The sequence below is a fragment of the Ilyonectria robusta genome (assembly GCF_021365365.1).
Source record: "Ilyonectria robusta strain PMI_751 chromosome Unknown BGZ61scaffold_33, whole genome shotgun sequence".
Classification (NCBI taxonomy): Eukaryota; Fungi; Ascomycota; class Sordariomycetes; order Hypocreales; family Nectriaceae; genus Ilyonectria; species Ilyonectria robusta.
Window position 1 is genome coordinate 379,100 of NW_025764467.1, and position 26,830 is coordinate 405,929.

A 26,830-nucleotide genomic window follows, 5' to 3' on the forward strand; every position below is an offset into this window, starting at 1 on the left:
GAGGCTCGGGACATGTGGGCCTTCCCCGGAGGCGCGGAGGTGGTGCTTCGGCAGAGGTGGGTCGGGTTATTCCAAGTCTGGAGAAGACATACCGAGGCAGATAAAGCGACTGAAACCCCGCTCGTTCACATTGACCCATGTGGCATCTTGGTGCGCGGTGGTGTCTTGTTCACCGTTGTGGATGCGTCAAATTGAAGGTAAACACGATGGGTGCGGTACGTGACGATGGCTCTTGTTATCCTATTGCTCTATATCTTACATCAAGAGTTCTTCAGCGATGCTTCTACTGTTAAAACCTCTGTCAAATGTTACGTGACCTCCTCCCCGGAACCGACTTAATCGTATTGACGTAGACCCAGATTAGATCGAATTACAACACCGTGTGGGAGCTGCCTCCTCCAATGGCGTCCAAATCATCATAAGAAATCCGATAACCTGCAGCCTGGTCGTAGTCGTTGACATTCCAGCCAGTTGGTCTTGGAGGTCCGTATAAAGGGAACCCGAATAGTTGGTCCTCAATGTTCACGTATGATGCGGCCTCCAGATCATTAGTCGTTCGACCAGCCGCGTGCGTAGATGCCGTGTCGGGTTCCCAAGCGCCCATGCGCGGCGGCGGCGGGATTATGTCTAAGAAGATGGGTATCTCGTGATGCAGCTCTGGGAAATATCCGAAAAAGTCCCGTTCCATCGTCCAAGACCTGCTGTTGCGAATTGTCTGCTCAAAGGCGCTTGATATATGGTAGCGGCCTTGCTGTACATTCTGCGTGTAGCAATCGCGAAAGTCAAACGGCCAAATGATGCGTACGTGTTCTTTAAAGAGGTTCCAAAACAAGTTTTGGCAGTATCGGTGGTGTGATTGATTGAGGCTTTCACGTACACCCGGCCTTGCGCATGTCTTAGTCTTGTGCACTTTCGTGATGGAGAGGTTCTTACCAAGGGAGATACTCGACGCCTGGCACGTAGCGAGGATGATTTGACGACCTGGGCAGTTATTAGGACTGAGAACTGGACTGAGAAGAAGTACGACTAACGGCTTCCTGTACCACTTTGGCAAGACGGTAGGATTCACTGGCACGGCGTCGTGCTGGGTTGGTATCAGGAGATGAACGATCCAGAGGATGCCAAATCTCTCGACGGTACTGCAACCCATGAAGCCAATTTCGTCGAGGTAGCGGATCTTTTTCCAAAAAGGAGTTAACGGATGAGTTTTGTCGACACTGTCCCATCCCTCGAGGATGGCCCTCACGATGATGTCGTCGCTGATGGAGTCGCATTCCCGGTCAGCATCTAAACGCCGGGCGGGCTTGCTGAGAACCTGGTTCGCCGCCCGCCATATGTTAAAGCTCACTTCCGTGCCGTCTGCTAGTCGGCGAGTTCGAGAAGAAGAAGATGTACAAGCGCAAGATGAAGGGGGAGTAATGACAGGCGGACAATGTGTGTTTTGCACAGCGGTGACTTGGTGGGATGCCAACGACAGATTAGCCCCGTCGGCTTCGGGGCTGGATCCTGGCCTTTCGACCCCACTGATGGGATTGGCAGTCGTCTTTATCGGCCTCTCGGACGGTGGAGCATTGAGATTTATCGAGCCGTCGATGGAGTAGTCCATCTCACTCCCAAACTCCAGCAGCGGCGCGTTTGCGTCAACCGGAGGTGCCATGGACGCGGGCTCGAGAAGACTCTGCGTTCCAGGACACGCGGAATCGTCCCCGGACGCATCCCGACGAAGCAGGCTCTGATCCCTCGGCCGGCCGGGTGGGTTCAAGGCTACTGTGCCAGGGGTACCGGCCAAGTGGCTCCTGATGGAGTCGTCCAGCGACTGAAGAAAGCGCTTAAACCCATCTCTCTCAGCGGACACGCCTTCCAGCTGCTTGATGAGCGACGTGTTCGCCCCGTGGGCATCCTGGTCGCGGAACGTCTCGACCAGCTGCTCCAGATACGCGATGCGGTTCTTCGTCTTGACGCGCGCGGTGCGCTGGGCGCGTCGGTCGAGCTCTCGCTTCCGGATCCGCTGCGCCGTCAGGGCCGTGGCAGCCTCACTCTTGGGGATGGCATCTTGGGCGACGGTTTCATTGTCTGACATTGCGTTCTGGCGTGTTGATTCCAGGGTGAAGAGTTGCAGCGGATGCTCGGGACAGACTTCGACAGGGAGACACGCGGAGAAATCAATCATGCGGGTGTGATTAAATCAGCTTAGCCGGATTACCCCGCAAATTGGCGTCTATTTGCAGTCTCGCTCGCAGCTAACGTGAAACAGGAATTCCGCTCGGCGTCAATCCTGCGTCTTCCCCAGTCTAAGCCGTTCGCGGCGTAAACACCAGCTCTAGCTTCGGGCACATCAACGTGAAGCCGTCGACTAGTCCATCCAAGAAGGCCTCTGGCGTTTGTCCAGGTGCAAAACTAATGCTGTATCTATGTACAATCTGGCTCAACACGAACCGGATCTCCATCAGGGCAAGTTGCCTTCCGACGCAGGAATATTTACCTGGGGGGGTTAGTCGTTGAGCAGTACGAGAAGGCGCTTGGCGTACTCACCCATTGAGAACGGGGCAAACGCGGAGCCGTCCTTTACCAGGTCTGGCTGTGTTGTCCATCTCTCAGGAACAAATTCATCGGGGCGTTTGAAGCATCTTGCGTCTGCATTCGTCGCATTAGCTGACTGATCCATAAGCCAAGCTGAAATACTGACCGCGAGCAACTGTATACGTAGGGATCTGCACGATCGTGTTCCCAGGGATAAATGTTTCGCCAATCATCATACCCTCGGGGGGAGTGATCCGCTGGACACCCGAAGGAACGGCAGGATGAAGACGCATTGATTCGTCAACAATGGCCTGAAGATACTTGAGCTTCGACAGCGCCATATGCTCCGGTCCTTCATTCTGCGCAAAGAACTCGTCTACTTCGTTTTGCAACTTTTTGTAAACCTCGGGGTGCGTCACAAGCTCGAACAAGGCGCACGTCAATGTCGCCGAAGTCGTGTCACTGCCAGTAAGTCAGTGCTGTTCCCCAGAGCATTGCAAGCCTACCTTCCGGCCACAACGATGAGGTTTGCATCTCCAATCAGATGCATCTCGTCCTTGTATGAAGGATGGGCCTTCTCCTTGTAGGGATCTAGAACCGCACTGAACACATCCGGTAGCTCCGGTTCCGCCTTCGCAATATGTCAGACGGGTACAGCGAAGAGTATGGGGGTATGCTACCTCAGTTCTCTTCTTGACTTGGTTCTTGAGCCATTTGAGAAAGGTATTGTGCTGGATATTTACAATGGGAATATGCTGAGAGAGCAGAAAAGCCCAGGGAAATCGACCAAACGAGGTACCAAAGACGGTCGCTTTGTGCATCAGTTCCATGTAATGATGTGCGACTCCGTCATTTAGCATGTTGAAGCTCTTGCCAAATGCAAGGTCGCCCATGACGTCGAATCCGTAAAAGTTGCACCAGAGGGTGGCGTCTATGGGCTTCTCTGCGCGCGCCTGGATTTGGCTCAGAAGCAAATCCGTGTATTTCGCAACTCTGGGTTCATAGTTTCGCAGTGCTGTCAATTGTCAATTTCTTTCCTTATAAATTATCCACAAGATGTGTACCCTTGGCGCTAAATCCTTTGTCCCAGACCTTCCGCCGGTGTGCGTGTTCTTTGTGGTCTCGTGCGGATTGGACAGATATCATGGGATGGAATATGTTGTACCATGGTCCTTTGGCGCATGGTGACTGCGCCGAATGAATGGCGTGGAGAGCGCTCACGTTTGCGATTGATAATTCAGAGGGACCTGTCAACGTGTCAGCGCCGAAAATACGACCGATTTTTGGTTCCAATTCTACCTAGCCTGACAATGTCGCCGTACTTTTCGTGCAATTGCTGCACTTCCTCGTACATGTGAAGTTTTCGGACTAACAGCCACACCGGGTAGAGGCTGGTCAACCCAGAAAGAAAAGGTCCTGGGAATCGACGCAGAGGATGAAACAGCAGTCTGTATGTGGCGATGCTGGTGTAAATGCCCCCAATGAGAAAAAAAAATAGCTTGGAGGCGGTCACAACAGGAACCCAGAGATCGGGACCCAGCGGCGAGTAAAACACATAGAAATAGATCAATGCCGAGTATAATGTCGTGGAAATGAGTAGCAGCTGGGGGACGAAGAGATCCCACTCGCCTATCCTGAACAAGCCGACATGGAGGAATATTCCGAGGAGGAAGGCCGCTGTATAGATCGGGGGACTGTCGGGGTTGGAGACCAAGACATCCATTTTGGTTGAGCTGTAGATAGGAGTTCGCTTAATTCATTACAAGTGCACGTTCTCGTAGGGTGAAAAGAGGAGCAGCAATAGTTATGTACTGCCACATTGTTGGGTTCCGTCTGTAGTGTAACATAACACGTAGCACGCAGCATCACCCCGCTCCGCATCATTCGACAAGGCAATTTCAAGCTAGGATTCTCTCGTTCAACTGAAGAAAACAGCCAGTAGGGCGTCAGTAATTATGATTCAGTTGACCAGCTGTTGATGTGCCGATTGGGTGGGTCAGTCGAGAGAGCACATCCCTGCCGAGTCATAAATCGCTGATTCACTATTCGGCGTGCGCCGAAAGATAGAGACGGATGAGTAGTGACAAATCTGCTGATGTATGGACAATATCATGCAAACAATGATGAGTGAGTTTCCTAATATAGTACGAAATGCATGAATGATCTCAACATGTTGCTATTTGACGCATTCACACCCTAAGTGCTCTAGGGTAGCCGAGCTGCCCGTCTAACGGCAAATACGACAGCCAGCCTACTGCAATTGCCGAGCCTGATTCAAGTTCTGAACAATCCGATGTGATTCCGGGGTAGCACAGAATATACAAGAGGTGGATGAATGACTAATTAAGTTGTGCTCGTATCCCATGTGTTCGTGTGACGGCGAATTGGGGGGGATGGTTCTTAATTCTTGTTTCCATAGCTATCTGCGATATATATGGATTGCTGTATTTACAAAAGAGACCACATCTGGCTCGGTTCAGCTTTGGCAATCCCCCAAACTACACAAACGACCGTCGGTAACGTCGTCGGTATGCCGGACAACTGGGAAGCACCCTCGCCGGCGGTCCCTCCAATGTCGGGACAACCTCGTTAATCAGACCAGTAGACTCGTCAAAAGTCAGCGAGTCGAGCGCCGTCTCGCGGTGCGTGCCATCACCATCTGGGATGTGGAATCGATGGTACGCAATGTACCACTCATCCGTGCCAGGGACATTGACAATGGAGTTGTGTCCGGTCCCCAGGATACCCTGAGACGTGTCCTTCTGGAGGATGACGCCGCGGTAGACCCATGGGCCGTCGACGCTGTCCGAAGTTGCATAGCCAACGCGGTAGTTCTCAGATCCAGTGTCGTCGATGGAATAGGTGAGGTGATATAATCCCTCGCGATAGTTGACAAAGGTTCCCTCGCGGAAGTTTTGCAAGCCGCTGGGAGCCCCAACAGTGCTCCAGTTGATAGAAACCATGTCTTCATTCAGCTCTGCGTAGAGGGGGCTGCCGTTGCCCCAGAAAAGATAGTACTTGCCAGAGACAGGGTCCTGGAACGCGCAAGGATCAATGGCCTGGCCCGAAGTAAGGGCCTCGTTGTTGAGAATCATGGCTTTGTCCATAGCCTCAAAAGGTCCATCGGGAGAATCCGCCACAGCCACGCCAATCGTCTTCCTGTTGTACGTGGGGTTGTGTCCGCTGAAGTAGAAGTAGTACTTGCCATTGCGCTCGGCGATTGTTGGCGCCCAGGCATTGCCCGAGGCCCAGGGGACGTTGCCGGAAGTGCCGTTGAGAGTGAGGAAGGGCTTCTCAGAGCGAGACCAGGACACGAGGTCGGGGGACTTCCAGACGTAAAAGTCCTTGCCGCCCCAGCCGGCGTATCCGTCGGTCGTCGCGTAGATGTAGTAGAAGCAGTTGTAGATGGCAATGTTGGGATCGGCGTAGAGGCCAGTCAACACAGGGTTGGTGCGTTTCTCCAAGACGCCTGTTGCTGATTCCTGGCGCTTCGCTTTGGCCAAGTTCTGCTTGAGTGCAGATAGCTCACTTGCAGTAACAGGGAGAACAGTTCCATGGCGAGGACTGGAAGGGAGATTGTACGAGCTCGAGACCTTCCAAGCCGGGCTGGCAATATCCGCAGTCTCAAGCGGGATGTACCCGCGGCCACCGTACTCATCAACGAACAAGTAAAACTTGTCGCCATTGACATCGTTGGGGTTCGACTTGAACGCAGTAGGTCCCTCAACGGCGCTTGTGCCGGCATTCTTACCAATACAAGTGGCAACAATAGTCCAAGAGTCAAGAGTTGCGCGCAGCGACGTCGACCTCTCCTGGATAATATCGCTGCATCCCGTGCCGCTGGCGCCCTCATCTTTGGTGAAGCGGTAGTAAACATCGTTGGACTTGAGGATAGTTGAGTCGATGCGCGACATGCCGGCATCTTGCCAGATTACGGGATCGCTGAATGTGATGAAATCGCGTGTGGTGACGTAGAGCATGCGATGGTAGGTGCTTCCAGTATGGGCCGTGTCGGTCTCGGCGTACAGGGAAGAAGCCCAGAAGACAATGTATGCGCCCAAGTCATCGTCGTAGTAGGCTTCAGGCGCCCAGGTATTTCCCGCTGTGGCAGGGGAGACCAGGACGTGACGCTGGGCAGACCAGCTGATGAGGTCGTTTGATTCCCAGACTTCGAGGTACCGACTCCCAGTGCGAACCGAGGCGCCCCATGAAGTTCCACTGCCAATTGACAAGTCGGTGGCCAGAAGATAGAAGGTATCCCCTTCGGGGGACCGAATGACAAAAGGATCTCTCAAACCCTTTGTTCCCAGGGTGGATGTAATGACGGGCTGACCGCCGTTCAACTCATCCCAGTCCAACGCATTGTTTCCTTCACTGGCAGCAAAGTAAATCTTCTCGCCAGCGATGCTATTTCCGGTAAAGTAGGCAAATGCGTAGCCTTCAAACTCATCCAGAGCAACAGCGGCTCGGACATTGGCCGTGAGCACCCGTGTGCGGGTTACATTGTCTTGGCTAATGGAAGCGGTCAAGCTGACCTCGGCGTCTGAGGATTGCCTGGTCACGCGGCCGTCTTCAGAGATGATGGATGGGTCGGAGCTCTCCCAGGTGATTGCGAGGCCGTCAGAAGCAGTTCCGGGTAGGAACAAGTTGCCTCTGACATCGTCGATGTTATTGACAGCAACATCAGCGAGAACCGAGTCGAGTTCGGCTGAGGTGTCCTGCGCCAAGACAAAGCGCACACCCAGTCCGATGAAATTTATCCACAGAGAACGCATCGTGAATGGTTATTTCTGGCCTGTAGCGGACTTCAACTCGGACACAGGAATCATCTTATAGTCAATCCGAGTCCGCTATATTCCCCATCACGCGGTGTATAATACCATCAAAGCCACCATATTCGCTCGGGGAAGCACGGCCCGAGAACACGAACAAGGAGTATTAACTTTATAAACGCCGATCACTTCAGGGTCATGATGCCACCGCGAGTGGGCCGCCACGCTTGCGCTCGAATGAACGATCTTCTCCCCCACAAACCCCTCACTCCGGGGTCGCATTTCCCCGGATTTGGCGCGGACTAGTTTCCTGGTTAAGACGACTGAGCGGGATACGTACTTGCGATCCAATCATGAGAGCAAGGCCTGCTGATCAAGTGCCAGCCGAGGTCCCTGCGTCGTGCTTGGTAGAGGGGCCATCAGGAGACGAATTGCGCTTTGGTGATGTAAACGGCCCTATTGAGGTACCAGCACTACACTGTGTCCACCAATCACGCAGACTAGTGAGAAATATGGTATACGCGTCATCTTTTGTAGCTTAGCGACAAGACCAAAGGGGATTATGCTTGATGCCCAAGCGGGCTTGTGGTCATTGCGGTATTTAAAGAGACCCTGCAGAGAAGCAACTAGGCCGAAACCTGAAAGACAAGAAGACCATAAAGACTTATGTATTCTCTCATTCGGTGCTATTTCAAGCTTGAATTTAAGCCTACTTCCCCTTCGGTTGGTACACGCTCATCTCAAAGCCGCCATTGAAGGGCAGAGTCATGTTGCGAAAGCCGTTCTCTGGATCTCGGAGATATCCTAGCAAGTCCGCGTAACCCTTTGCACCCTTGGTGGTATTGTCTGTGAGGACAACTGCGCCATACTTGAGCTTTGGCTGGACTGTCTTGAGTGTTGGAAGGGCAACGGCTTGCCAGACTAGGCGTGGGGATTGGTTAGCATTCTGGACGGATAGTTTTAAAGTGTAGGATAGTTTTGTAGTGCAGGCCATATCCCAGCCTTGATTTCGGCCTATTTTGGAGAATATAAAATCAACTTACTGTCAAGTAGAAGCAAGTCTACCTCTGGCAAATCCGTCTTCAAGGTTTCGAGAAGATCTCCAACTCTCAAATCAATCTGCGTCTCTACTTCCTCGCCGCACTGCTTCCAAAACTTTCTAGCGCTCGCTGCCTTTTCCGATTCCCACTCTGTAGCAATAACTATGCCTTGCTTTCCAGTCGCCGCTTTGGTCTTGGCAATACCGAGAGCGAGGTAGACGGTGCTGACTCCGAAGCTAGTCCCCGCCTCGACTATGTTTGTTGCCCCAGTGGATAGGATCAGCTGGTACATGAACTGGCATTTGTCTTCGTCAAGTGCGATGAGCTTATCAAGCATGAGGTTATTGAATGCGTCTCGCGGTGCGCCGTCTGTTCCTTTTTTGGCTACGTCGACTTTGGCTTCCGATGATATGAACCTGCCGGTGTTGGACAGTCCGGCCTCTTGGTCCAAGGAAAGTTTATGCGCCTGTGACAAAAGCTGGAGCACATGCTCTGGGGCGTCGACTGGCGATGGGGAGGACATTTTTTTGGTTAGGGTTGAGATTGAGATTGAATAATTGCACAGTCTGGAGAGATTGGAATAAGATGATGAGAGAGAAAATGAATAGCTAATCGAAAGTGGCATTTGATGGCCTTTAATGCCGGTATAAGCCCCCCTTAGATCCGAGATTAGCGTACTCGGGGGCTCCGTATTCGCTTGGGAAACCAGTCATCAATATGCCTTGATTTGACTCATTCCGTGCAACCGGACAAAGCCCAATTAAATGCGCGAATGTGTAAGAAAGCCGCCGTTAAGCGCCCCCATAGGGACTCTACTATTGGTCGATTCTTTTTTGTTGACAGCAGCAGGTCTCACATGCACCCACATACAACTGCCAAGCCCAGTGTCTTCTTCCATATGGACGTTCTCATAGGTTGAGTTGATTGAGGACAGCTCTCTAATCGCGTGTTGATCTGCATGCACATGCATTCACTAAAGGCGCATGTACTAGATACCACATGTTGTGTTATTTTACGGCGTAAATCTAAGTATTTATACGAGAAGGAGGTTGCCATTTCATATTCGGAGCCACCGGGGCGATTTTATTTTTTGTTGACACTCAGGTAAGACGAGTTCCCACCTTTGGATCTTGCATCTCCTCGGAGACTCTTCAATAGGTAGCGAATAATACCGACATCTCATTCATATAACGTACATGATAAGTGAATGTCCCAAACAAGTAAATGTCCTAAAAATCCTAACCTCTAAAGTTAAAACCTCAATAAAACCACAACAATATAATTAATCAATTAAAACTAATTGCTATACTCTTCTCCAGAGGTCTCAATTATAGCCTGACAGGTCCTTGCATTATGACCAGCCTTTCCACATGTTCCACAGCGCCTTTCCCTCGGCGGCGCCGACCTTCGTCGACCACTACTTCTCGATGATTCAGCCACTACCTGCGCATTAACGTCTCTCTGATCTATCTCATCCCTTCCCTCATCTAGAGTCATCTTCCCTCTATTCTGTAGGCGGGTTCTTTTCGCTCTGCGCCGCTTACTAAGGGTCTCATTTGCCTGTCGAAGGATCTGGTTCTCAGACTTTAATAATGCTATCTGATGCATTATTGCCTTTGTTCCCTTAGAAAATGACTCGAGCGCCTTAAGGATAGATGTCGGAGAGCTGCTTTGATGCCTTCTAACTTGTCTTTTGAGGTATTCGGACTGCGAGCTGGCCTCAAGGACTGTCTTTGGGGTCTTCGAGACCCAAGGGTCAGGGAGGCTGACCTCCTCCTCAACCGGTGTTGGAGTCCGTAGCTGCACATCAAGCTTTGATATGACATTTTCTGAGTCTAAAGGAGCAAGTCCGGCCCCTTGAAAACCCCCTTTGATATTGCTCTCCGTCATGGCGGCTTGGTGGGCGGCATAAAAGGCCGGAAAGAACTCAGTCTTTGAAACGTGGGTTATAGAGCATCTGATCAACTGCTCAATTTCTTGACCGTAGGCTTTTTTGAGCGGCCCAAAGCACCCGACATCAAGAGGCTGAAGTAGATGAGACGAATGAGGTGGCATACAAAGTATAATAATATCGTTCTATTCACAATATTTCTCAAAATTGACTGAGTGGTGACTTTCGTGCCCATCGAGGATCAGAAGACGATAGCGACCGGTCGATCGATTCTTTGTGTGCCGGTCAAAGTGCTTGAGCCACTCAAGACCTGTCTCATTGTCGGTCCAGCCATTTTGAGTCGTCGCAATAGCCCAATCGCCCGGGAGGTTGCTTTCCCGGTACCAGCTGGCGAGGTGATATTGGCCCGCAACCACGATAAACGGCTGGATCGCCCAGCCTTCCGCATTAATCGCCTGAATGACTGTAACCCATTCCCGATTTCCAGGCTGTACTGATTTCGGGTTTCCACGCCTATCTGCACCTGTAACGACCATTCCGCTTGCAATTATGCCCATCATAAAGCCGGTCTCATCAAAGTTGTAGATATCGGCTAGGTCGATATTATATTTCGCGATTGTGTTCTCCACAAGCCGGAACCAATTGCGAATAATGGTTGGATCTTTGCATTTGGCCCTCTGATAGTTGTATTTACGAAAAAAACGCGTCTTGAGCTCTGGTTGTCGCCTGACGAAGTTAGAAGCCCAGCGCTTGCCGACAGGTAACGCGTCGCGGTCAGCGAGTAGTCGGTTAGCCATTTCTTCAACACCACGCAGTCGCGGGGGAAACCCTCGCGAATCTAGGTCGAGAATGAATTGAATAATAATCTGTTCCTCTAGATCGGATAGCTTGCGTGACTTAGGGATAATATCGCGTCGAGACTGCATGCCTTTCTGGCGGCGCCCTAGCCTTTTATTGCAGACATGGTAGATTGATGCAGCGCGTCGGATGCTTAATGATGGATTGTTTTGAAGGGCTTGAAGAGCAAGAAGGATATTAGCCTCTTTATTAAATTGAGACATGTTTGGTGGTGGTAAATTAATTGATCAAATGGAAGAAAGAGAGATTGAGGGATTTTGGGACATTCGCTTGTCTGGGACATTCGCTTATCATGTACGTTACCTCTTTTGGTAATTGTCGGTTATGTAAGCCCATGTACAAGCTCTCCATTTATATTGATGTTGTTGACGGACGGGCTCAATTCCGCTACCCATATCGTCTACTGACTGGACTCGCATTAGGGCTGCTCTCCTTCAGTCCAATGCGCAACAAATATTACGTCTTTCTACCCAATTGACGCACAATTCAGGCCCTCCGATTGCGGGGATGTGGTGTCCACTGTGGTTCCCATGCCCAACCGACGGCCGGAACAATCCCGCTAGTTGGTCATAAATACCTACGCCGCACCGCTTCTGCTGTTAACCCACAACCTCGTCAACATGAGCAGTCTTCCCAAGTCTACAATTCAAGGCATCACGATGCCTCTGTCAGACCAAGCCCCAAATATGACCGAAGAGATGGGCCAGTCGAGTCTCACCGCGGAGATAAGTCCCAAGCAAAAGCATTCAAAGAAGTAAGAGTTCACGTTGCAAAACCTGGTCCAATTAGCGGTACCGGACATGTCCCAGCAATAGAGATTGCTAACAAATACAGACTCCAGGTGCTCATTGTAGTCGCCGCTTTCACCATCAACTTCACAGCTTGCGGTCTCCTTTACGGCTTCGGCGTCTACCAAGCCCACTACGAAACAATGGCTTTGGAAAAGGCCACCCCGTTTACCGGAGCTTCGCCTGCCGAAATCGACCTCATCGGCAGCCTCTCAAATTCCGTCATGAACCTCGGCGCCCCCTTTGCGGTAGCATGGGCCAAGAATTGGAACGCGCATCTCGTCATCTGCGCTGGTGGTCTTCTATACGGAATAGCCAGCGTTCTGGCGAGCTTCGGGACCGCGCTGTGGCACTTCCAACTGACCCAGGGCTTCCTACTAGGCGTCGCGACTTGTCTATCACTCATGTGCTCTATGACGGTGGTGCCTACATGGTTCGATAGACACAGAGCCCTGGCAATGGGTATTATTTCTTCCGGCACTGGCATTGGTGGCCTCGTCTGGGCACCCGCCTTACGGTATTGCATTGACCAAATGGGCTTTCGCAATACTCTCCGTCTAACCGGTGTCATTGCCGCCGTATTCATGTTTGCCGCAGGTTGTGTCATCGGCTGGGAGCCCTCAATGGCCGCACAACTACACGCTGAGAATGAGGGAGCTTCTTGGGTCACGAAGCTATGTCGAATTCCACTACCAGACTGGAAAACCGCAAAGCAACGCAAGTTTATTGCACAAGCCTTGGGTACTGCTCTGCAGAGCGCGGCGTACGCGACTCCTGTCTTTTTTTTGGCCTCGTATGCAAAGACGCTTGGGTACAACGATGTCGATGGCGCAAACTTTACAGCTGTGAGCAATGCCAGCAATGCCATAGGAAAGATTGCTGCTGGCTTTATTGCGGACCGCGTAGGACGACTCAATGCGTTCTTCCTCACCACATTCCTCAGTACTGGAGTCACAATGGGACTGTGGGTTCCCAGCACAATCGTTGGGACGAGCAATAAGGGCGTTGGGAGGTCTCTTTTTATTGCCTTTACAGTTCTATACAGCATCTTTGCGAGCCCATACGTCAGCCTGTTCCCAGCCACTCTGGTCGAGCTTTTCGGTGTATCGCAGTTGCCACGCGTGGCAGGAATAATGTATATGATGCAGGGCGTGGGAGCTATAATTGGAACGCCAGTCGCTGGAGTTTTGATCAAGGATTCCAAGACGGCCAGGAGCTCTGATGACTACACGGGAATGGCGATCCTGGTCGGTGGCTTGTTATTTGCAACCACTGTCATGGTTGCCTGGGTACGGATAGAGGCTGCCAAGAGTCACACCGGCGAGAAGCGGCAGAGGAAGTGGAAGTTGTAGTGTTTATTATATTGCTAGCGTGGGATTGTAGTACTCAGAAATCTGCAATATGGAGCTGGAAACAAGAAATATAATTGCATAAAAGTCATGTGAAGTGGAACAAAGAAGTGAATATCATTTCCTCATAAAATAAACCGACACAGTCTACCAATTTACAGAGAAGCAACGTCCATCGTTTGAGAAACACAGAGCACTGGCAATGGATATTATTTCTTCTGGTATGGAGCAGTGCTACATGGTGTCAGAAGGGGGTAAAAAACCTGGTTTTAGATGGGGTGGATGGCCAGGGCTGAATGCCTCCAAGGACTTGAAAACTCAGAATAATCACCCAGTGTGACCATAATAAATAGATAAAGCTTCTAGCTTGGACATTCCCTAAATCCTACAAGCCATCAAAGGCCTCAACACGCACTCTTCAAACCCCGAAAGCAGAGACCCAATATGGCCTGGCTGCGGATTCATACCTGCTCCCACCCCAAGACACCAATCTACTACTGCTGCGACCCTCCCGCCCATGGCCCCTGGCATCTCGTCTCGCACTTTGCCTCTCAGGAACGCGCTCCACTCGACCGCCGAGAGCGCCGGCTGGCCCGTCCTCTGCCTCTTTGCGTCCTCGCGCCCCCGGATGTACTCGAGGGAATGCCACAGCCCAATCTCGGCCATGACAGCGCCGAGACTGTAGATGTCAAACTCGCGTCGGTAACCGCCTGCTTGCATGTACCGCTGTGTCCCCCACTCGATGCTGACGCCCGCCGGGTGTCGGTAGCTGTCGAACGAGCGAGACACGGCTGGGTCGCGCGACACTTGGCCGTTGGCGTCGGAACGGGCGACCTGGAACCCGAGAAGGATGAAGTCAGATGAGAATGGGCTACTTCTGCTGCTGCTGCTGCTGCTGCTGCTTCTGCTGCCCTCCCCTGGATTTTGATCCTCGGCTGCTGTCTTAGTCGCGGACACTAGGGCAATGTTGGAGCTGGTGATGCCTTTATGGAACCATCCAGCGGCCATGAGCTGAAACACGGAAATGGAGAGTGCAAGGGCCATACGGAGTCGGTCGGCGACATCTGGGAGTTTGCTCGAGTGTTGGCTGTCCTGAATTGCCTTGAACAGCGTCGGTGGCCCGTCGGTCTGACCGATGGCTGCTTCTCCTCTCGCTGCAGAAAAGACCAGGCCGTATCGTGGCCTGCTGCCGTCGTAATCGCTTTGCTTCACATAGCCTAGACACGTCGGGAGGTGGGCGTCTGGATGCCGGTCCAGGCTTGACAGTAGGTTCGCCATCTGAACGACGTCGCGCTCGAACAATCCGTCTTGTGCAGGCCGGACCTCGATCGGCCTCCATTCTACGATGACAGATTGACCTGTGTCGCGGAGCTGAGTTCGCCATAGCGTCATGTCTGCCGGAGGGCTTGAGCCAAAAGCCGTCATCTCCTTCTTCAGAGTCGCCATGTAGTCATTAAGGTGAGCGACGTCAAGCTCCCACCGAGGCAGGTTCTCGCGGATCAAGGCCGCTGCGCAGATGGACTGCATCGCGGGTGCATCTGCTGGTCTGGTGTTCATGATTTCCTCAGCTGCCTTGCGTAGAACCTCGAGATGATCCACGGTGCTTTCAGCGACAGTATCGACCAGGATCTGCAGCCTGAAAAGCTCCATGTTCAAGGGCAGCCTTTTGTGGAGCTTGTCCTGGAAGAAGTCGATGTCAGAGATCAGACCCTCCAGCCTTGGACCGTCTCTGATGGCCCATTTAATTGCCTTTGGCCGAGGGACCTGCTTGACAGACAGCCATCGGAAAAGGTTGCCGGGCCTGACAGTTTGCCTGGCAATGCTGAGCGGCTCGACATGCTTCTGGCTGACATACTTGTCCACAATGCCGGAAGACTCGTTAAAAAGCCTCAACAGCTCTTCCAAGGTCTCCCTGACGAGCGCTGCAATCGAGGCTGGAATGACCCGGACTCCGCCTGCCAGACCTTCCTCGTCGAGCAGGACGTTCTCGGCCCATGACTGGAGAAGAGAACCCTCCAGGTCGAGCTTCATGCGGGCCGTTCGAAGGCTGCCGGTCATGTCCTTGACGGCGTATCCGAAATGGATGGCCTCCACGACGGTGCCAACGAGACCGAGGAGTCCAAGAGTTGCGCCAACCGGTTCAACTGACATGTTGGAGAGATGATGGTGCTGTAAGCTGAAATGGGTAGCTTCGCCGCGTGGCGAGGATGGATAGCATTCGTTCGTGTTGGACTCACACGCAGCGATTTTAATCAGGAGAGAAGGAACAAGGGTCAAGGTGAAGACAGCGAGACATTCTAGGCAGAAGCAGGTGGAAGCAGGTAAAAGAAGGCAAAAGAAGGCGGCCGCTAATGTGCGTGGCCTGATTCAGGTGGTGGTGGCTGTGATCGCTCACATTTGTATGGTGGACGAGCGGAGCTGAAAAGATAGTCACCCTACTATGTCACTTGCACCTCAGGGCTGAGCAAGCCCGTCGTTCGCATCTCCTTGACGCGGATACAAACTGACGCAGACCGCCAGTTGAATGATTCTACTCTCTCCCCGTCTACTCTCTCCCCGGAGTAGCCTGAAGCAACGACGAACTCGCCTCGAACCCAGCCATGGCCACATTCGCAACCGCCTCAAGTCGGCTGGAGCCCTCTGGCCGCAGAACATCCAGCATTGCGGGAGGCCCCATCAGAGTCCCAGGCCGCGTAGACGACTTTGCTTCTTTCATGATGCTCTTCCACGACATTTTCCTCCTCGACGAGTTCTACACTGACTTTGGCATGACGGATGACGTGCAGACCAGCAACGTCATCGGCTCCGGCGCCCAGTTCGACGTAAAGCTCCTCCAGCTTCGGGGCCAGATGGCTCTGCGCACGTCTGGGGAGGCGTCGAGTCGCCTGACAGAGGGCAGGGTCGTGGTGCTGAAGCGGCCGCGCCGTCTGTTCCGCCAGGACGGGTCATTCATCAGCGACGGCCCTATCCGTAACATCGTCAACGAGTTCCGCGTCATCTCGCACCCGCGGTTGCGCCATCACCCGAATATCCTCGACGTGTACGGCTTCGCGTGGGAGCGTACCGATAATGTCCCGGGTGTGGCTGTCTGGCCCATCATCATGGAAGAGTACGGCAGCTTCGGCACCCTCGACGAGTTCCTATCCCAGGCGACGCCGCGGGATCTAACAACGAAGCTGCAGCTGATGGGAGATATTGCTGCGGGCATTCAGGCACTGCACCGCTGCGGCATCTCCCACTCCGATCTGAAGCCGGATAATATCTTGGTGTGTGAGACGGCTGAAGGACATCCTGTGGCGAAGCTTGCCGACTTTGGCCTGTCCATCATCACGAGCGAGAGAGTGGCTGCGGATGAGTGGGATTCGGGAACTCCAAACTGGACAGTGCCGGAATGGGGCCGCGTGTGCCCCAACGAGTCCATCATGAGCGCAGACGGTAAGCAGATGAAGGGTAGCACGTCGCTAAAGACAGAACCGACTAACATACGTCTTCTCGGAAGTTTACAGCTGTGGCCTGCTGCTATGGACAGCTCTTCTCGACGGCCGACAACCTTGGGAGCTAGATGTCTTTGGGTCAGAGATTGTTTTCCAGCAAGCCAAGGCAGACGCAGATGGTTTCCTCAATATTGCCCTCGACAGCGTTCGGGGGCTCGTCCCCGAGGAGAGAGCTACAGAAGTTATGGACTTGATTTCCTCCCTCCTCTGTTCCGAGGAGGAAAGGGATCTATCCGTTTTGCTACATTACGCAAGCCAAAGGTGAGAATGTGCTCTGCATGCCTTGTAGGTATGCGAGGACCTTGTTTAAAGTTATCCTGCTTACATTTTGCGATGTAGCGGAGATGGATTTGAAGAAGATCAGGGAACATACTTGCAAGGTTATGACCAGGAAGATCGACCAGTAAGTTTGCTATGGATATGGTATTTCCCAGCCTCGTTTCGGTTTTGCTAATAAAGACAGGCGTTTACATCGTTCGCTGATCTCCAGACGCTCCCGTTGCCGGTGCAGACGCAGATGATGGATTCTCTCAAGTCCATCGCCACAAACCCAGGAGTGCTGGATCGAGCTAGGAAGGCTGATGCATGCTACTCAGTCGCCATGTTCCATGTCTTGCGGATTGGCACCGTTCGACCCGTAGAGCTGGATTCAGACGAGTATACCGGCTACGAGATTGACTGGAATAACGCCCTGAAGTGGCTGGAAATGGCATCCGAGGAGGGATCTCCGTCCGCACAGGCTGCGTATCACTCCTTTGCCCAGGCAGCCCAGCATCACGTTCCGGCGGAACATGTCGATGGGGTTCCGAGCGTGCTTCCTTTGACGCCGATGTCGTGGTTGGAAGAAGCCACACGTTTGGGATCGCATCTCGCTGCGGAACATCTGCGGAATCTTGACCATTCCGCCTATATTCAGGCAAACTGGCAGTTTCGCACACAATATTGTGGCATCGGTCGGAAGCTCTACGAGGACGTTTTGCAACTGCATCCTGACCTCCTAACCTCAGCAGTCCTTGATGCGGTGGTATCCGGGCCACTCAACGATGAGGGCGACACGGCGCTACACGTCGCAGCAACAATGGGACATCTTGAGACGATCCGTCGGCTCTGTAGCGGCGTGGACCTGAACGTGGTGAATTCTCGTGGAGAAACTGCGCTCCTCCAGGCGTGTCGGTCTGGCCATGCAGATATCGCTCAGTACCTCCTCACACTCGGAGCAAACAGCGGCTTGGTGACATCTAATGGCGAGAACGTACTGCACTGGCTTGGTGCATTCGATATGCCCGAAGAAGGTGGTCTCTTCAACCTGGCGCACATGATGGTCATGAACGGCGCCAGCCTTGAACAGGAATCCGACGAAAACGAGATATTCAACCAACATTTCCGCAGCTCTGTAGGACCCGGGACGCCTCTCTGCCGAGCTGTTCAACGAAACGCACCAGCTGCAGCCGAGGTTCTCTTGACGCTTGGAGCGAACCCGTATCTGCTAACCAGGAAGAAGACATCGGCCATGGCATTCGCTTGTGCGGCGCATCAAACCGCATTCATACGCATGTTTCTCGAGGCGGATTACACTCCGTATGTGCCGAGCTGGAGAGAAGACCCGCTGCCCTTTGCGAACAACTTGGAGAGCGCCTTTGAAATGCTGAAAGTGGCCATCACAAAGCCACCAACGATACAGTCGGCGGCACCACACTCGTGGAAGCTATCGCAAGAGAAGTTAACCGAGGAGTCGTTCCTCGGGAATGTGGTTGCGCCGCTTCCATTGCACACGCGGATCAACATCCACGGCGCCGCATACGTCTCGGCGATGCAGGAGTCCATCGATATTATTGCGGGCCTCTACACTGAGAGCTTTGCTCGTGTCACATATGACCTCCACAGCGCCCTCTTCCACTCGATTCTGAGCCGAGACTTGTCCATAACTCAACATCTTCTCTCGTCGTATCCTGACGAGACGGTGCCGTGCCTGACGAATCCCCTCCCTAATGGCACCGCGAATCATCTCCCCGTCCAACTCGCTCTTGCGCTGGGGCAAAAGCCAGTCTTCTCTCTGCTTCTGGACCTCGCAGGGCCCAACGCCTCGGTCAGCATCCCGACTATCGAAGGCCTGAACGACTCCCCAGAAGCGCAGAGGGTCGGCAAATGGTTCGGCAAAGAGAGCATCCTCGCTAAGGCCAAGGTCTCGACGCAGTTCCGCAATATCATCAGCCTTGCCGCAGCTGCACATCCGGATCCTTACTTTGTGAAGTCCATCCTTGACCAGCTGCCCCCGGACACCGCAAAAGAGCTCGTCAACGCCCATGGCGCCCACGACGACATCCCGCTGTCCGCCGCCATCATGCGGCACTTCTACGCCGTGGCAGCTGTGCTTTTGCGTCATGGAGCCGCTATTGACGAACCCGCCCACGCCTCTGGCATCATCGGACGCGCAGGCATCGCCGTTACAACGCTCGGCGGGCTCGTAGCCTCCAACAACTACAGCTCAAGCGCCGCCGCGCGCTGGCTGCTCGATAACGCACCCACTGCACCATCACCCGTCGTCAGCACGGCTGGCAATTCCATCTTCGACCTCGCCGTGGCCGTCGGGTCGGTCTATGAAGTCGAGCCCGGGTCACCGTTTCCCGTGCGGCTGTATGAGTTTGACAGCGGCGTCCTGCGTATGCTGCTGACGCACTACGGGGAGGATGGGACGGCGAAGACGCTGCTTAACCCAAGTGAGAGCAGGCTGACGGCGCTGCACGTCGCCGTCATGAAGCTACGAGTCGAAGCGATAGACGCGCTCCTCACGGCCGGGGCGGATCCTGATATACCCATAGGATCGGTGCGCCGGTCGGTAGTGCGGAGGGTACGGGAGTATCTACAGCGCAAGTTGTTGTCGGCTTGGCTTGGAGTACCGCTGGAGTTGTATGCGAAGCTGATGAATGGAGGCATGACGGCGAGGCAGCTGGCGCTGTCGTTGGACCAGAGCATTATCCCTGACCAAGTACGACAACGGGGAACCTCCGAGGTTGCGAGATACATGCGACGTATCGAGGCTGTGAGGAGCAAATTTCTGGCGCTTCCAGAAAAAGAATAATGACACATCTCAGACTTCTGCACTTGATACTGGGAGGAAAGATATAAGCAAATTACTGTGTTAAGATAGGACATGAAAGCTAGAGGCTTAAAATTGTGTAATAATTGGGATTTATTTTATCACACTTTAAGGCCTAGAATCGCAATGGTGTCATTGTGTGCGATAGGGCACGCGGTTGAAGACGCAGCATTCCCGAATCCAGGTAACCGGTGTCTGAAAATCGGTCCTGAAGATAAGTGCGAAGACATTTTCATGAATACAGGCAGCAAGGATAGGAAAGAAAATAAAGCCGGAATCCCACACAGATTCCCCTCTGCAAAGAAACAAAATCGACGAAAAACTCCAACGGCAAGTGTAACAGCGCACAAGTGCTTACAACGCGGTCCGTTGTCGCTTCTGGCGCCCGCGTTCATCATCTGGCTCTTCCTTCATGATGCCAATCACCACCCCTCGCGAGCCCCCATTCGAGGCCTCATACCAATCCCGGGCTTCCAGAATGTCCAGCGTCGACAGTGCGCGACCGGGGGCTAAGCCAAGAGTTAACAGTGCACTGTCCTGTCCCTGAAGCTACTGTGAACTTACTATACGATCGTGTTATCATGTCTTCGTCTAGATTAGTTTCTCTTGCTATGCCATTCCTGTATATATTGCTGGGAGATGTTGATGGCGAAGCTGAATCAGATCTTCGACCAGGAATAGGACTCATATCTTCGTTGAGCCTGTAGTTATTTCGTGGAGCTGTCCCAGTCGGAGTGTGTGTAGCTATGCCCCTTCCTCGGTCAGTGCTGGTTTGCTGATGACGAGTTTGAAATGTTCGAGTTGGCGTTGAGTGTTCAGTTTTGATTGGCGTTCGATTCAAGGTTGCCAGTTCTGCAGTAGGTACCTGTTGCTGTGAAGCAGGCATCACGGCGACACAAGGACCTGATGCAAGCGCGATAGAGTCCATGTCCGATGGCTTGAACATGACAGCGAAGTATTCTACGCCTGCTTCGAGTCTGTCGAAGCTGCATGAGCCGGCACCTATTCTGCACGTCAATTCATGACACTTTGGAATCGTAATGTCCAAAAATGGTGGTTCTTCCTCGCCCGGAGCAGCAATAGTATCAAGGGGCTCGGTGACCGAGATGCAGGTGACAATAGAGCTATTGACTACGGACGTGTGTCAGCATATTGGTCTTCTACCCGCTGAATGATTAGTTGAAACTTATAATCCTTTGCAAGTAAAAGGTCGCGCAAATGAGAGCAGGTTAACTCAGCATGAAGCTGAACAGTAACTAAGCTGTCGTCGCCCCAGGATAGATCACCGTCCCACTGGAGCGTCATGTGACTAGTGCTCTGAGTTGCTATTCCGGTTGTTAAGGCCAGACGATTGCTGATTCTTCTGTAGTCCAGAAGCCTCTGTTCAGCGCAGCTCAACACTCGCTTCTTTTGCCAGGCACTAGAGTGGTTTTCGTCATTGTCGAATCGATCGTCGGGCACCTCGTCGAGAACCTCGGAGAATAGACGCTTGATGACGTGAAAGAGGACATCCCCTTCCGGCAGATTCTGTGGCAATCCGAGCTCCTGTGTCGAAGCATCTTTGTTTAGCCATTTTTCATGGATTTTGGAAAGCTGTTCTGCCTCGACGTAGAACGTGTGCAGGGAAAGCTGCTCTGCACGCACGAACTGGACAGTAATTGCCTTGGTCTGCGCACATCCCTGTAAGGAAGCTCGAAGGAGTCGCACAACCTCTTCGGCGAACCGTTGGCGTGGGACTATCGCTGCTTCCGCGATGAGGAATCGCCTTCGTTGCTCCTGGTCGGCAGTTCGCACCAAGTCGAATCTCTCCAGTACTGCCCAGTACGTATTGGGCACCTCCACGCCCTGACGGTCAAGCCCTTGGATTATCTTTTCGAGTCGGGGGTTCTTTTCAAGTTAGCCAACAAACCCAGCAGTTCAGTCATGACCAGTAGTCGTAAGGGACGATATATTACCTTGGAGTTCTCGGTCGGAGAGTAGTACCATTTAGTAGGATCGGAGAAGAGATGTCGCTTCAGCTGAACAGCGGTGTCGACTTTCATGAACCATTTAGCCCCCGACAAGTCTGCATACTCCGGGTCAGACGAGATGAGCATTTCGTGTAGATGAATAACATAGTTTGGCTTCTCGATCAGCACTCGGTCCCAGATATTCAGAATCGTCGCCCCTTCCTCCGTGGCGCTCTTGACAGATTGTCTCTCCCGGTTCGTCACCCCATGGCCAAAGTTGTATCCAAACTTTAGTGGCTTTCCTGTGATACTTGCCGAAGCTCCATTCGAAGAAGACTGGAGTAATAAGCCTTTGAGATAAAGATGGCCACAAAGTCGCTCATGGGTTATCAAATCTCCCCGAGAGGTTCGAACAATGTCTTCGTCGGGAGCGTCTTGCAGGAAAAGGGCAGCTTCACACCACTTGTTGAAGTCCTCCAGACGGACTAGGTTCCTTTGACATGGGTTTCCCTGTTGATCGCGCCCCTTGGCCTTGCCGCCGATGTGAAAACAGACATCTTTTAAGGGCGATGGCTCGCCCACTTCGAGAAGTGCCCCAGATCTCCCCTGTTTGCGGTCAAGTTGCTTGCGGGTCATTCGACGAAGACGGGCGACCAATTTACCCCGGGTGTTGAAATTGAATTTCAAGTTGAAGCCACCACTTACGCAACGAACTTCGTAGTTTTGAAAGCCGCGCTGGAGTACTAGAAGTGCGATTTTCAGACCTTCGCCGTGGGCGCCAGCCTGGTTGCCGACGCCTGCCTTTGTGGTTCCGCCTAGGTCGAGGTGCCAGGGTTCGAGAGTCGCTTTTCTGTTCACTATTGATATGGTTCCCTGGCCATTACGGCCGTTATACCGGATGTAGCCGATGCAGTCTTGGGGATTTTGCGGATGGGATACTGTGTAGAGGACCTCTATATTGCGATGGTCGGCGCGCTCTTGGCGGGTGACTCTGAATTGGTTTTCTATAAGCCCGAATGATGCGATAATACCATCTCTCCTAGAAAGCAGATAACAGATAACTATTAGAAAGAGATGGAAGTGCGGCCAATCATGGAGTCAACGATACCAATTCTGAACAACCTCACGAAAGGCCTCGACTGGGCCCCAGGCATTTGAATACGTCGAGGTGATGGACAGTGTAATTGTTTGTGAGTTGGCGATGGATGCTAAAGTCCCGTTATTTGGGTCCAGAAACTCCTCGGCAGAGTCAGAATCGCTGTCGCTGTCTATAACGAACGTCTCTGGCGGTGGGTTTATCGCTATTGCTCGGGAATCGGAGGCTGGTCGAGCATAGGTCGCCGCAGGTGGTCCGGTCCCAGGCTGTGAAGCTGAAGCTGAGTTCATGAGGTCCATAAGAGGGAGGTTTTGCCGAGATCCTGACATCTTGACACGGGGCTCAGGCGCTGAGCGGTTTGTGTTCATGTGTCTGAGAGAGCGTGAATCTCGGCGCGTAAAACGCGCGAGGAGGAGTTGTTGGTTCCAATGCCTGTTATCTGGCAGCTTATGTAAGGCGGTTGCCTCAGAGCCATGGTGCGCGACCAACAGACATGAAACCAACAGGGCTCGATCAACAGGATGGGCATTTTCTTTGTTTGTACGGCCCAGGCGTGGTTAGTAAGAGGCTAAAACTCATTGCTCGGATGGATTGATGGTCAGGTGTAGGCTCTAAGACTGTGAATGGATACTCCAGGACTAATGACACTAGAGTCGCAAAAATAGATGGGTTTGTTTTATTTAGGAGCAAACGGACGTCTGTTAGGCGGCCTAGACATCTGACTCGCTTGACGTCGTGTTGTGCCATCAGCACACTATTGAAATAAGTAGGTGTCTAACTTGATATCTTAACCTTAATCTCACTTCTCATCTCGAATATTCCAAACCATGCCCAAATCTGAAAAGTGGGTTCTCCGTATTATACGGGACATCAGAATGAGACTTTTCAACAGCCTCCATAGAAGATGGAAGATCAAATGGCAGTTTACCCTGCGGCCCAACCTGACCTGTTATGACCTTCATCAGACCATCATCACTGGTCCCATAGTTTACCAACACCGCCGAGGCCGACTCCAGGATTGGCGTCAGAACAGCAGGTCTGTCCAGATAGATGTCGACAATTGTGGGAACATGTGCGCGAAGCTCGGCGACCCTAAGCCTGGTCTCCTCGGTAAAGTTGAGGGAACCGGCATGGAACATAGACTCGAAGCCTCCAGGCCGTGGCTCAAACGGCGCTTGAAGCCGGATGATGGCAACGTCGGCCTCCCTCAAATCTTTGACAACCTCTATGCCCTCTTGTTCTGCCGCACTGGCACGTATGTTTTCCAAATAGACCTTTTGTTTTCGCGAAGCTTGGAGCGGTAGAATATCGTCATGATTGGTGAGGAGTGTCATCGATTTCATTTGGGCGTCAAATGCTTCGGACACGAACACGGCGTCTCCAACGACCTTAACAGCCTCGTCAACATCGACAAAAGGATTTTCAAACAAGCCAAGAACAAACTTCTCGCGTAGTAGCCGCCGCACTGATTCATCAATGCGGCTCTCCGGTACAATCCCTTGCTCCACGAGATGCAGCAAAAGATCTGTGCGGGACTCGCCGCCAAACTGATCACATCCAGCGTCGAGCAGTTTCTGGACTCGCTCGAGCTCTGATAGATGCTCACATCCCCAAGCTCGAGCGGGCATATCCTGTCCCTGAATGACGGCGTCAGTGATCAGACCCCAATCCGTGCAGATGACTCCTTGGAAGTTCAGTCGTCGACGCAACAGATCCGTAATCATGGCGCGATTGAAAGCAAATGCAACCTCTTCACAGTCCAGACCAACAGGCATGCCGTACGATGGCATGATCTGAGAGGCGCCCGTCTCGATAGCCGCTATAAACGGTCGTAAATGATAGTCGAAATTGTTGCCCGGGTACACTTGTTTGCGTCCATACGTAAAATGCGAATCCTCTCCATTAAGAAGAGGCCCTCCGCCCGGGAAGTGCTTGACCATCGTGGACACGGAAGACGTGCCCAATGACGTTCCTTGAAAGCCCTGAATGTAGGCCTTGACAAGTTCAGCCGATAGATCCGCGTCTTCGCCAAAAGTTCCGTTAATCCTCGCCCATCGATACTCAGTGGCGAGATCAATTTGCGGGTGCAATGCACACCGGAGACCGAGAGCAACATACTCTTGACGAGCAATGTCGGCGAACCGGCGCACCAATTCGGGCGACCTGAGGGCCGCAAATCCCAAAGTCTCAGGCCACTGAGAAAGAGCGCCGGCTCTAGAACTCGTGCCAATGTTTTGGTTGAAGTGGTTCCTGGGATCTGTGGACAGAGTGATGGGAATGCCGAGCCTGGTTGCCCTCGCACGCGTTTGCAAGTTGTTGTACCATGTTGCCGTTTCTGCAACATCGGTAACAGGTCCAAGAAGGTTGAAATGGGTCATCAGCTTGGTGGCCACCGAGTGTTCGGTGCTGTCTAGGTTAAAGACGGGATTGGCTTCGGCAAGGGATGCATCTGCACCCATGATGATCATATTGTGGAACATCTGGCCAACCTTCTCACGAATCGTCATACGCTGCAACAGATCATCAACGCGAGCGTCGATAGGCAGGGTTGCATCCCTGTATGGGGTGGCGGCAGCTTGGTTATCGGACATGATGGCTCTTTGTTCGAAAGCGGAATACGCAAACGGATCTTAACTCAGACGCGAGGTTTGTCCCTATATCTGTATTGTTTCTGGGTTGCAGTGGTTGGTGTCTCTGAAATGGCAAATACCGTCTGTTCGACTATGAGGGACTTTCTGAGAAATTCGGTTGATAATACCCGATTTAGGCCTCCTTGAAAGAGGGGTCAGAGTGGGTGCATTAATAATTGGAAGTGTCACGCAATCCAGTGACCAACTTTGATTAGCGGCTTTGATTCATTGCTTGTCCCAAGTGAATGCGGGGTAGAAACAGATTCTTGGTATCATGCTGGCCAGGGACATTGACGATAGGTTGTGGTTTACTGAGTGGACACTATATAAAGAGTTCCTCCGGCCCTAAGCCTAGACTAGACTTCGGCAAACTTGACTACCCACCTTCACTCGTATGTGTGTTTGAGTCCACCGCATCGTCAATACAAAAGTCACTTCTAATTATTTTAGTTTCGGAAGTTTCTATCATCGTGAATGCTTGGTTTCCTTTCCTGTGCCTTATCTTCGCCATGAAACGAATAGTGACGATCAGGACATCAGTCTTATTAGCCTGTCAAGTCTGGTAATAGTAGATTGGTAAATCCAGATAACCAAGTTGTGTTGGTAGTTAGAGAGCGTAAAGGCTAATCTAGGGTTCTATAGTGGGATGTTACATATGGTGCACTTTGTTGGGGATCATTGAGCGTGTGGCTAGATCAGTTGCATCGTATTATTTCTTCAATTTAAAATGATGGCAGCTGGGCCGAATGTCGTGAAACTTGAGGAACCTAGTAAGGACTGAAAGATGGATGCCCCTTGCAGAAGATAGCCACATGTCGTGCCCTTTATACCCCATAGGGGAGGCAATTCCCACACGCTGAGCGCCCTCAACATGTCAAATTAGTCTAACCGAGTAGACTATTTAAAAATAAATCCTATGCAGATTTATTTCTTTTGAGACCATTCTCCTGAGTTGAGTTATTTTTATGCAAAAGATAGTCGTCGATTTCAGCCTAAACTTCATCCATAGATTTTATCTCCTTTGTAGCGCCATTATGAAAACGTGTCAATTCGGATTTTTTATTCACAACGAATGTATCTGACACCCGACTTCTAAAATTATTTTCGATTCCAACTATAGGATCATGATACAGTCAGCAAACAATCTTAGAATAGTACCTAAAGAAACGCCGGAGGGGGCATGTTACTAACGTGAGATCAAGTAGAGGTACTTGCAAATAATAGGAGCCCATATCAGTATAGCAATAACCCACACATTCCAAGTGATTGTTCCTGACAGATATGCACGAGATACAGGCCCAACGTTGTTTGCTATCCATACTTTATTCCAGATATTCCCATTCATT

The 26,830-nt window shown here is 52.1% G+C and overlaps 10 protein-coding genes across 10 annotated transcripts; 2 read left to right on the plus strand and 8 right to left on the minus strand.

Moving 5' to 3' along the window:
• Window positions 1-211: 211 nt before the first annotated feature.
• BGZ61DRAFT_462831 (uncharacterized protein) lies at window positions 212-2,097 on the minus strand. Its single transcript, XM_046247353.1, has 3 exons — window positions 1,032-2,097; window positions 934-981; window positions 212-884 (listed from the first exon to the last, which is right to left on the minus strand). The coding sequence occupies exons 1-3, from the start codon at window positions 2,078-2,080 to the stop codon at window positions 371-373; spliced, it is 1,611 nt and encodes a 536-aa protein (XP_046096770.1). The 5' UTR covers window positions 2,081-2,097; the 3' UTR covers window positions 212-370.
• Window positions 2,098-2,205: 108 nt separating this feature from the next.
• On the minus strand, window positions 2,206-4,264 carry BGZ61DRAFT_522987 (cytochrome P450 67). Its single transcript, XM_046252570.1, has 7 exons — window positions 3,820-4,264; window positions 3,585-3,767; window positions 3,201-3,535; window positions 3,027-3,151; window positions 2,687-2,982; window positions 2,533-2,634; window positions 2,206-2,482 (listed from the first exon to the last, which is right to left on the minus strand). The coding sequence occupies exons 1-7, from the start codon at window positions 4,241-4,243 to the stop codon at window positions 2,292-2,294; spliced, it is 1,656 nt and encodes a 551-aa protein (XP_046096771.1). The 5' UTR covers window positions 4,244-4,264; the 3' UTR covers window positions 2,206-2,291.
• Window positions 4,265-5,018: 754 nt separating this feature from the next.
• On the minus strand, window positions 5,019-7,295 carry BGZ61DRAFT_368036 (glycosyl hydrolase; the record flags this gene model as incomplete). Its single annotated transcript, XM_046241850.1, has 1 exon — window positions 5,019-7,295. One exon carries the CDS (start codon window positions 7,293-7,295, stop codon window positions 5,019-5,021), a length of 2,277 nt encoding a protein of 758 aa, XP_046096772.1.
• Window positions 7,296-8,001: 706 nt separating this feature from the next.
• Window positions 8,002-8,855, minus strand: BGZ61DRAFT_539334 (S-adenosyl-L-methionine-dependent methyltransferase; the record flags this gene model as incomplete). Its single annotated transcript, XM_046254778.1, has 2 exons — window positions 8,002-8,213; window positions 8,336-8,855. 2 exons carry the CDS (start codon window positions 8,853-8,855, stop codon window positions 8,002-8,004), a joined length of 732 nt encoding a protein of 243 aa, XP_046096773.1.
• A 2,695-nt stretch (window positions 8,856-11,550) lies between these two features.
• BGZ61DRAFT_402262 (major facilitator superfamily domain-containing protein) lies at window positions 11,551-13,309 on the plus strand. The gene is made up of 2 exons (XM_046243083.1): window positions 11,551-11,835; window positions 11,916-13,309. Exons 1-2 carry the CDS (start codon window positions 11,702-11,704, stop codon window positions 13,219-13,221), a joined length of 1,440 nt encoding a protein of 479 aa, XP_046096774.1. The 5' UTR covers window positions 11,551-11,701; the 3' UTR covers window positions 13,222-13,309.
• Window positions 13,310-13,596: 287 nt separating this feature from the next.
• BGZ61DRAFT_485088 (uncharacterized protein) lies at window positions 13,597-15,369 on the minus strand (the record flags this gene model as incomplete). Its single annotated transcript, XM_046249673.1, has 1 exon — window positions 13,597-15,369. One exon carries the CDS (start codon window positions 15,367-15,369, stop codon window positions 13,597-13,599), a length of 1,773 nt encoding a protein of 590 aa, XP_046096775.1.
• A 449-nt stretch (window positions 15,370-15,818) lies between these two features.
• Window positions 15,819-19,791, plus strand: BGZ61DRAFT_539338 (uncharacterized protein; the record flags this gene model as incomplete). The annotated part of the gene is made up of 4 exons (XM_046254779.1): window positions 15,819-16,653; window positions 16,718-16,973; window positions 17,052-17,115; window positions 17,176-19,791. 4 exons carry the CDS (start codon window positions 15,819-15,821, stop codon window positions 19,789-19,791), a joined length of 3,771 nt encoding a protein of 1,256 aa, XP_046096776.1.
• A 236-nt stretch (window positions 19,792-20,027) lies between these two features.
• BGZ61DRAFT_143201 (uncharacterized protein) lies at window positions 20,028-20,979 on the minus strand. Its single transcript, XM_046237297.1, has one exon. The coding sequence runs from the start codon at window positions 20,753-20,755 to the stop codon at window positions 20,264-20,266; it is 492 nt and encodes a 163-aa protein (XP_046096777.1). The 5' UTR covers window positions 20,756-20,979; the 3' UTR covers window positions 20,028-20,263.
• A 695-nt stretch (window positions 20,980-21,674) lies between these two features.
• On the minus strand, window positions 21,675-23,144 carry BGZ61DRAFT_368084 (uncharacterized protein; the record flags this gene model as incomplete). Its single annotated transcript, XM_046241860.1, has 2 exons — window positions 21,675-22,797; window positions 22,867-23,144. 2 exons carry the CDS (start codon window positions 23,142-23,144, stop codon window positions 21,675-21,677), a joined length of 1,401 nt encoding a protein of 466 aa, XP_046096778.1.
• Window positions 23,145-23,507: 363 nt separating this feature from the next.
• On the minus strand, window positions 23,508-25,568 carry BGZ61DRAFT_462853 (glycosyl hydrolase family 3 N terminal domain-containing protein). The gene has a single exon (XM_046247354.1). The coding sequence runs from the start codon at window positions 25,443-25,445 to the stop codon at window positions 23,661-23,663; it is 1,785 nt and encodes a 594-aa protein (XP_046096779.1). The 5' UTR covers window positions 25,446-25,568; the 3' UTR covers window positions 23,508-23,660.
• Between the last annotated feature and the right edge of the window lie 1,262 nt (window positions 25,569-26,830).

Bases quoted from the DNA above. Each gene is read 5' to 3' on its own strand.
- BGZ61DRAFT_462831 (XM_046247353.1), bottom strand. From the start codon at position 2,080: ATGTCAGACAATGAAACCGTCGCCCAAGATGCCATCCCCAAGAGTGAG. The intron at 982-1,031 runs GTTAGTCGTACT...ATAACTGCCCAG, and splicing joins CCAAAGTGGTACAGGAAGCC to GTCGTCAAATCATCCTCGCT. The intron at 885-933 runs GTAAGAACCTCT...GACATGCGCAAG, and splicing joins GGCGTCGAGTATCTCCCTTG to GCCGGGTGTACGTGAAAGCC.
- BGZ61DRAFT_522987 (XM_046252570.1), bottom strand. From the start codon at position 4,243: ATGGATGTCTTGGTCTCCAACCCCGACAGTCCCCCGATCTATACAGCG. The intron at 3,768-3,819 runs GTAGAATTGGAA...ACACGTTGACAG, and splicing joins CGGCGACATTGTCAGGCTAG to GTCCCTCTGAATTATCAATC. The intron at 2,483-2,532 runs GTGAGTACGCCA...TAACCCCCCCAG, and splicing joins GTTTGCCCCGTTCTCAATGG to GTAAATATTCCTGCGTCGGA.
- BGZ61DRAFT_402262 (XM_046243083.1), top strand. From the start codon at position 11,702: ATGAGCAGTCTTCCCAAGTCTACAATTCAAGGCATCACGATGCCTCTG. The intron at 11,836-11,915 runs GTAAGAGTTCAC...TAACAAATACAG, and splicing joins AAGCAAAAGCATTCAAAGAA to ACTCCAGGTGCTCATTGTAG.
- BGZ61DRAFT_143201 (XM_046237297.1), bottom strand. From the start codon at position 20,755: ATGTTCAAGCCATCGGACATGGACTCTATCGCGCTTGCATCAGGTCCT.
- BGZ61DRAFT_462853 (XM_046247354.1), bottom strand. From the start codon at position 25,445: ATGTCCGATAACCAAGCTGCCGCCACCCCATACAGGGATGCAACCCTG.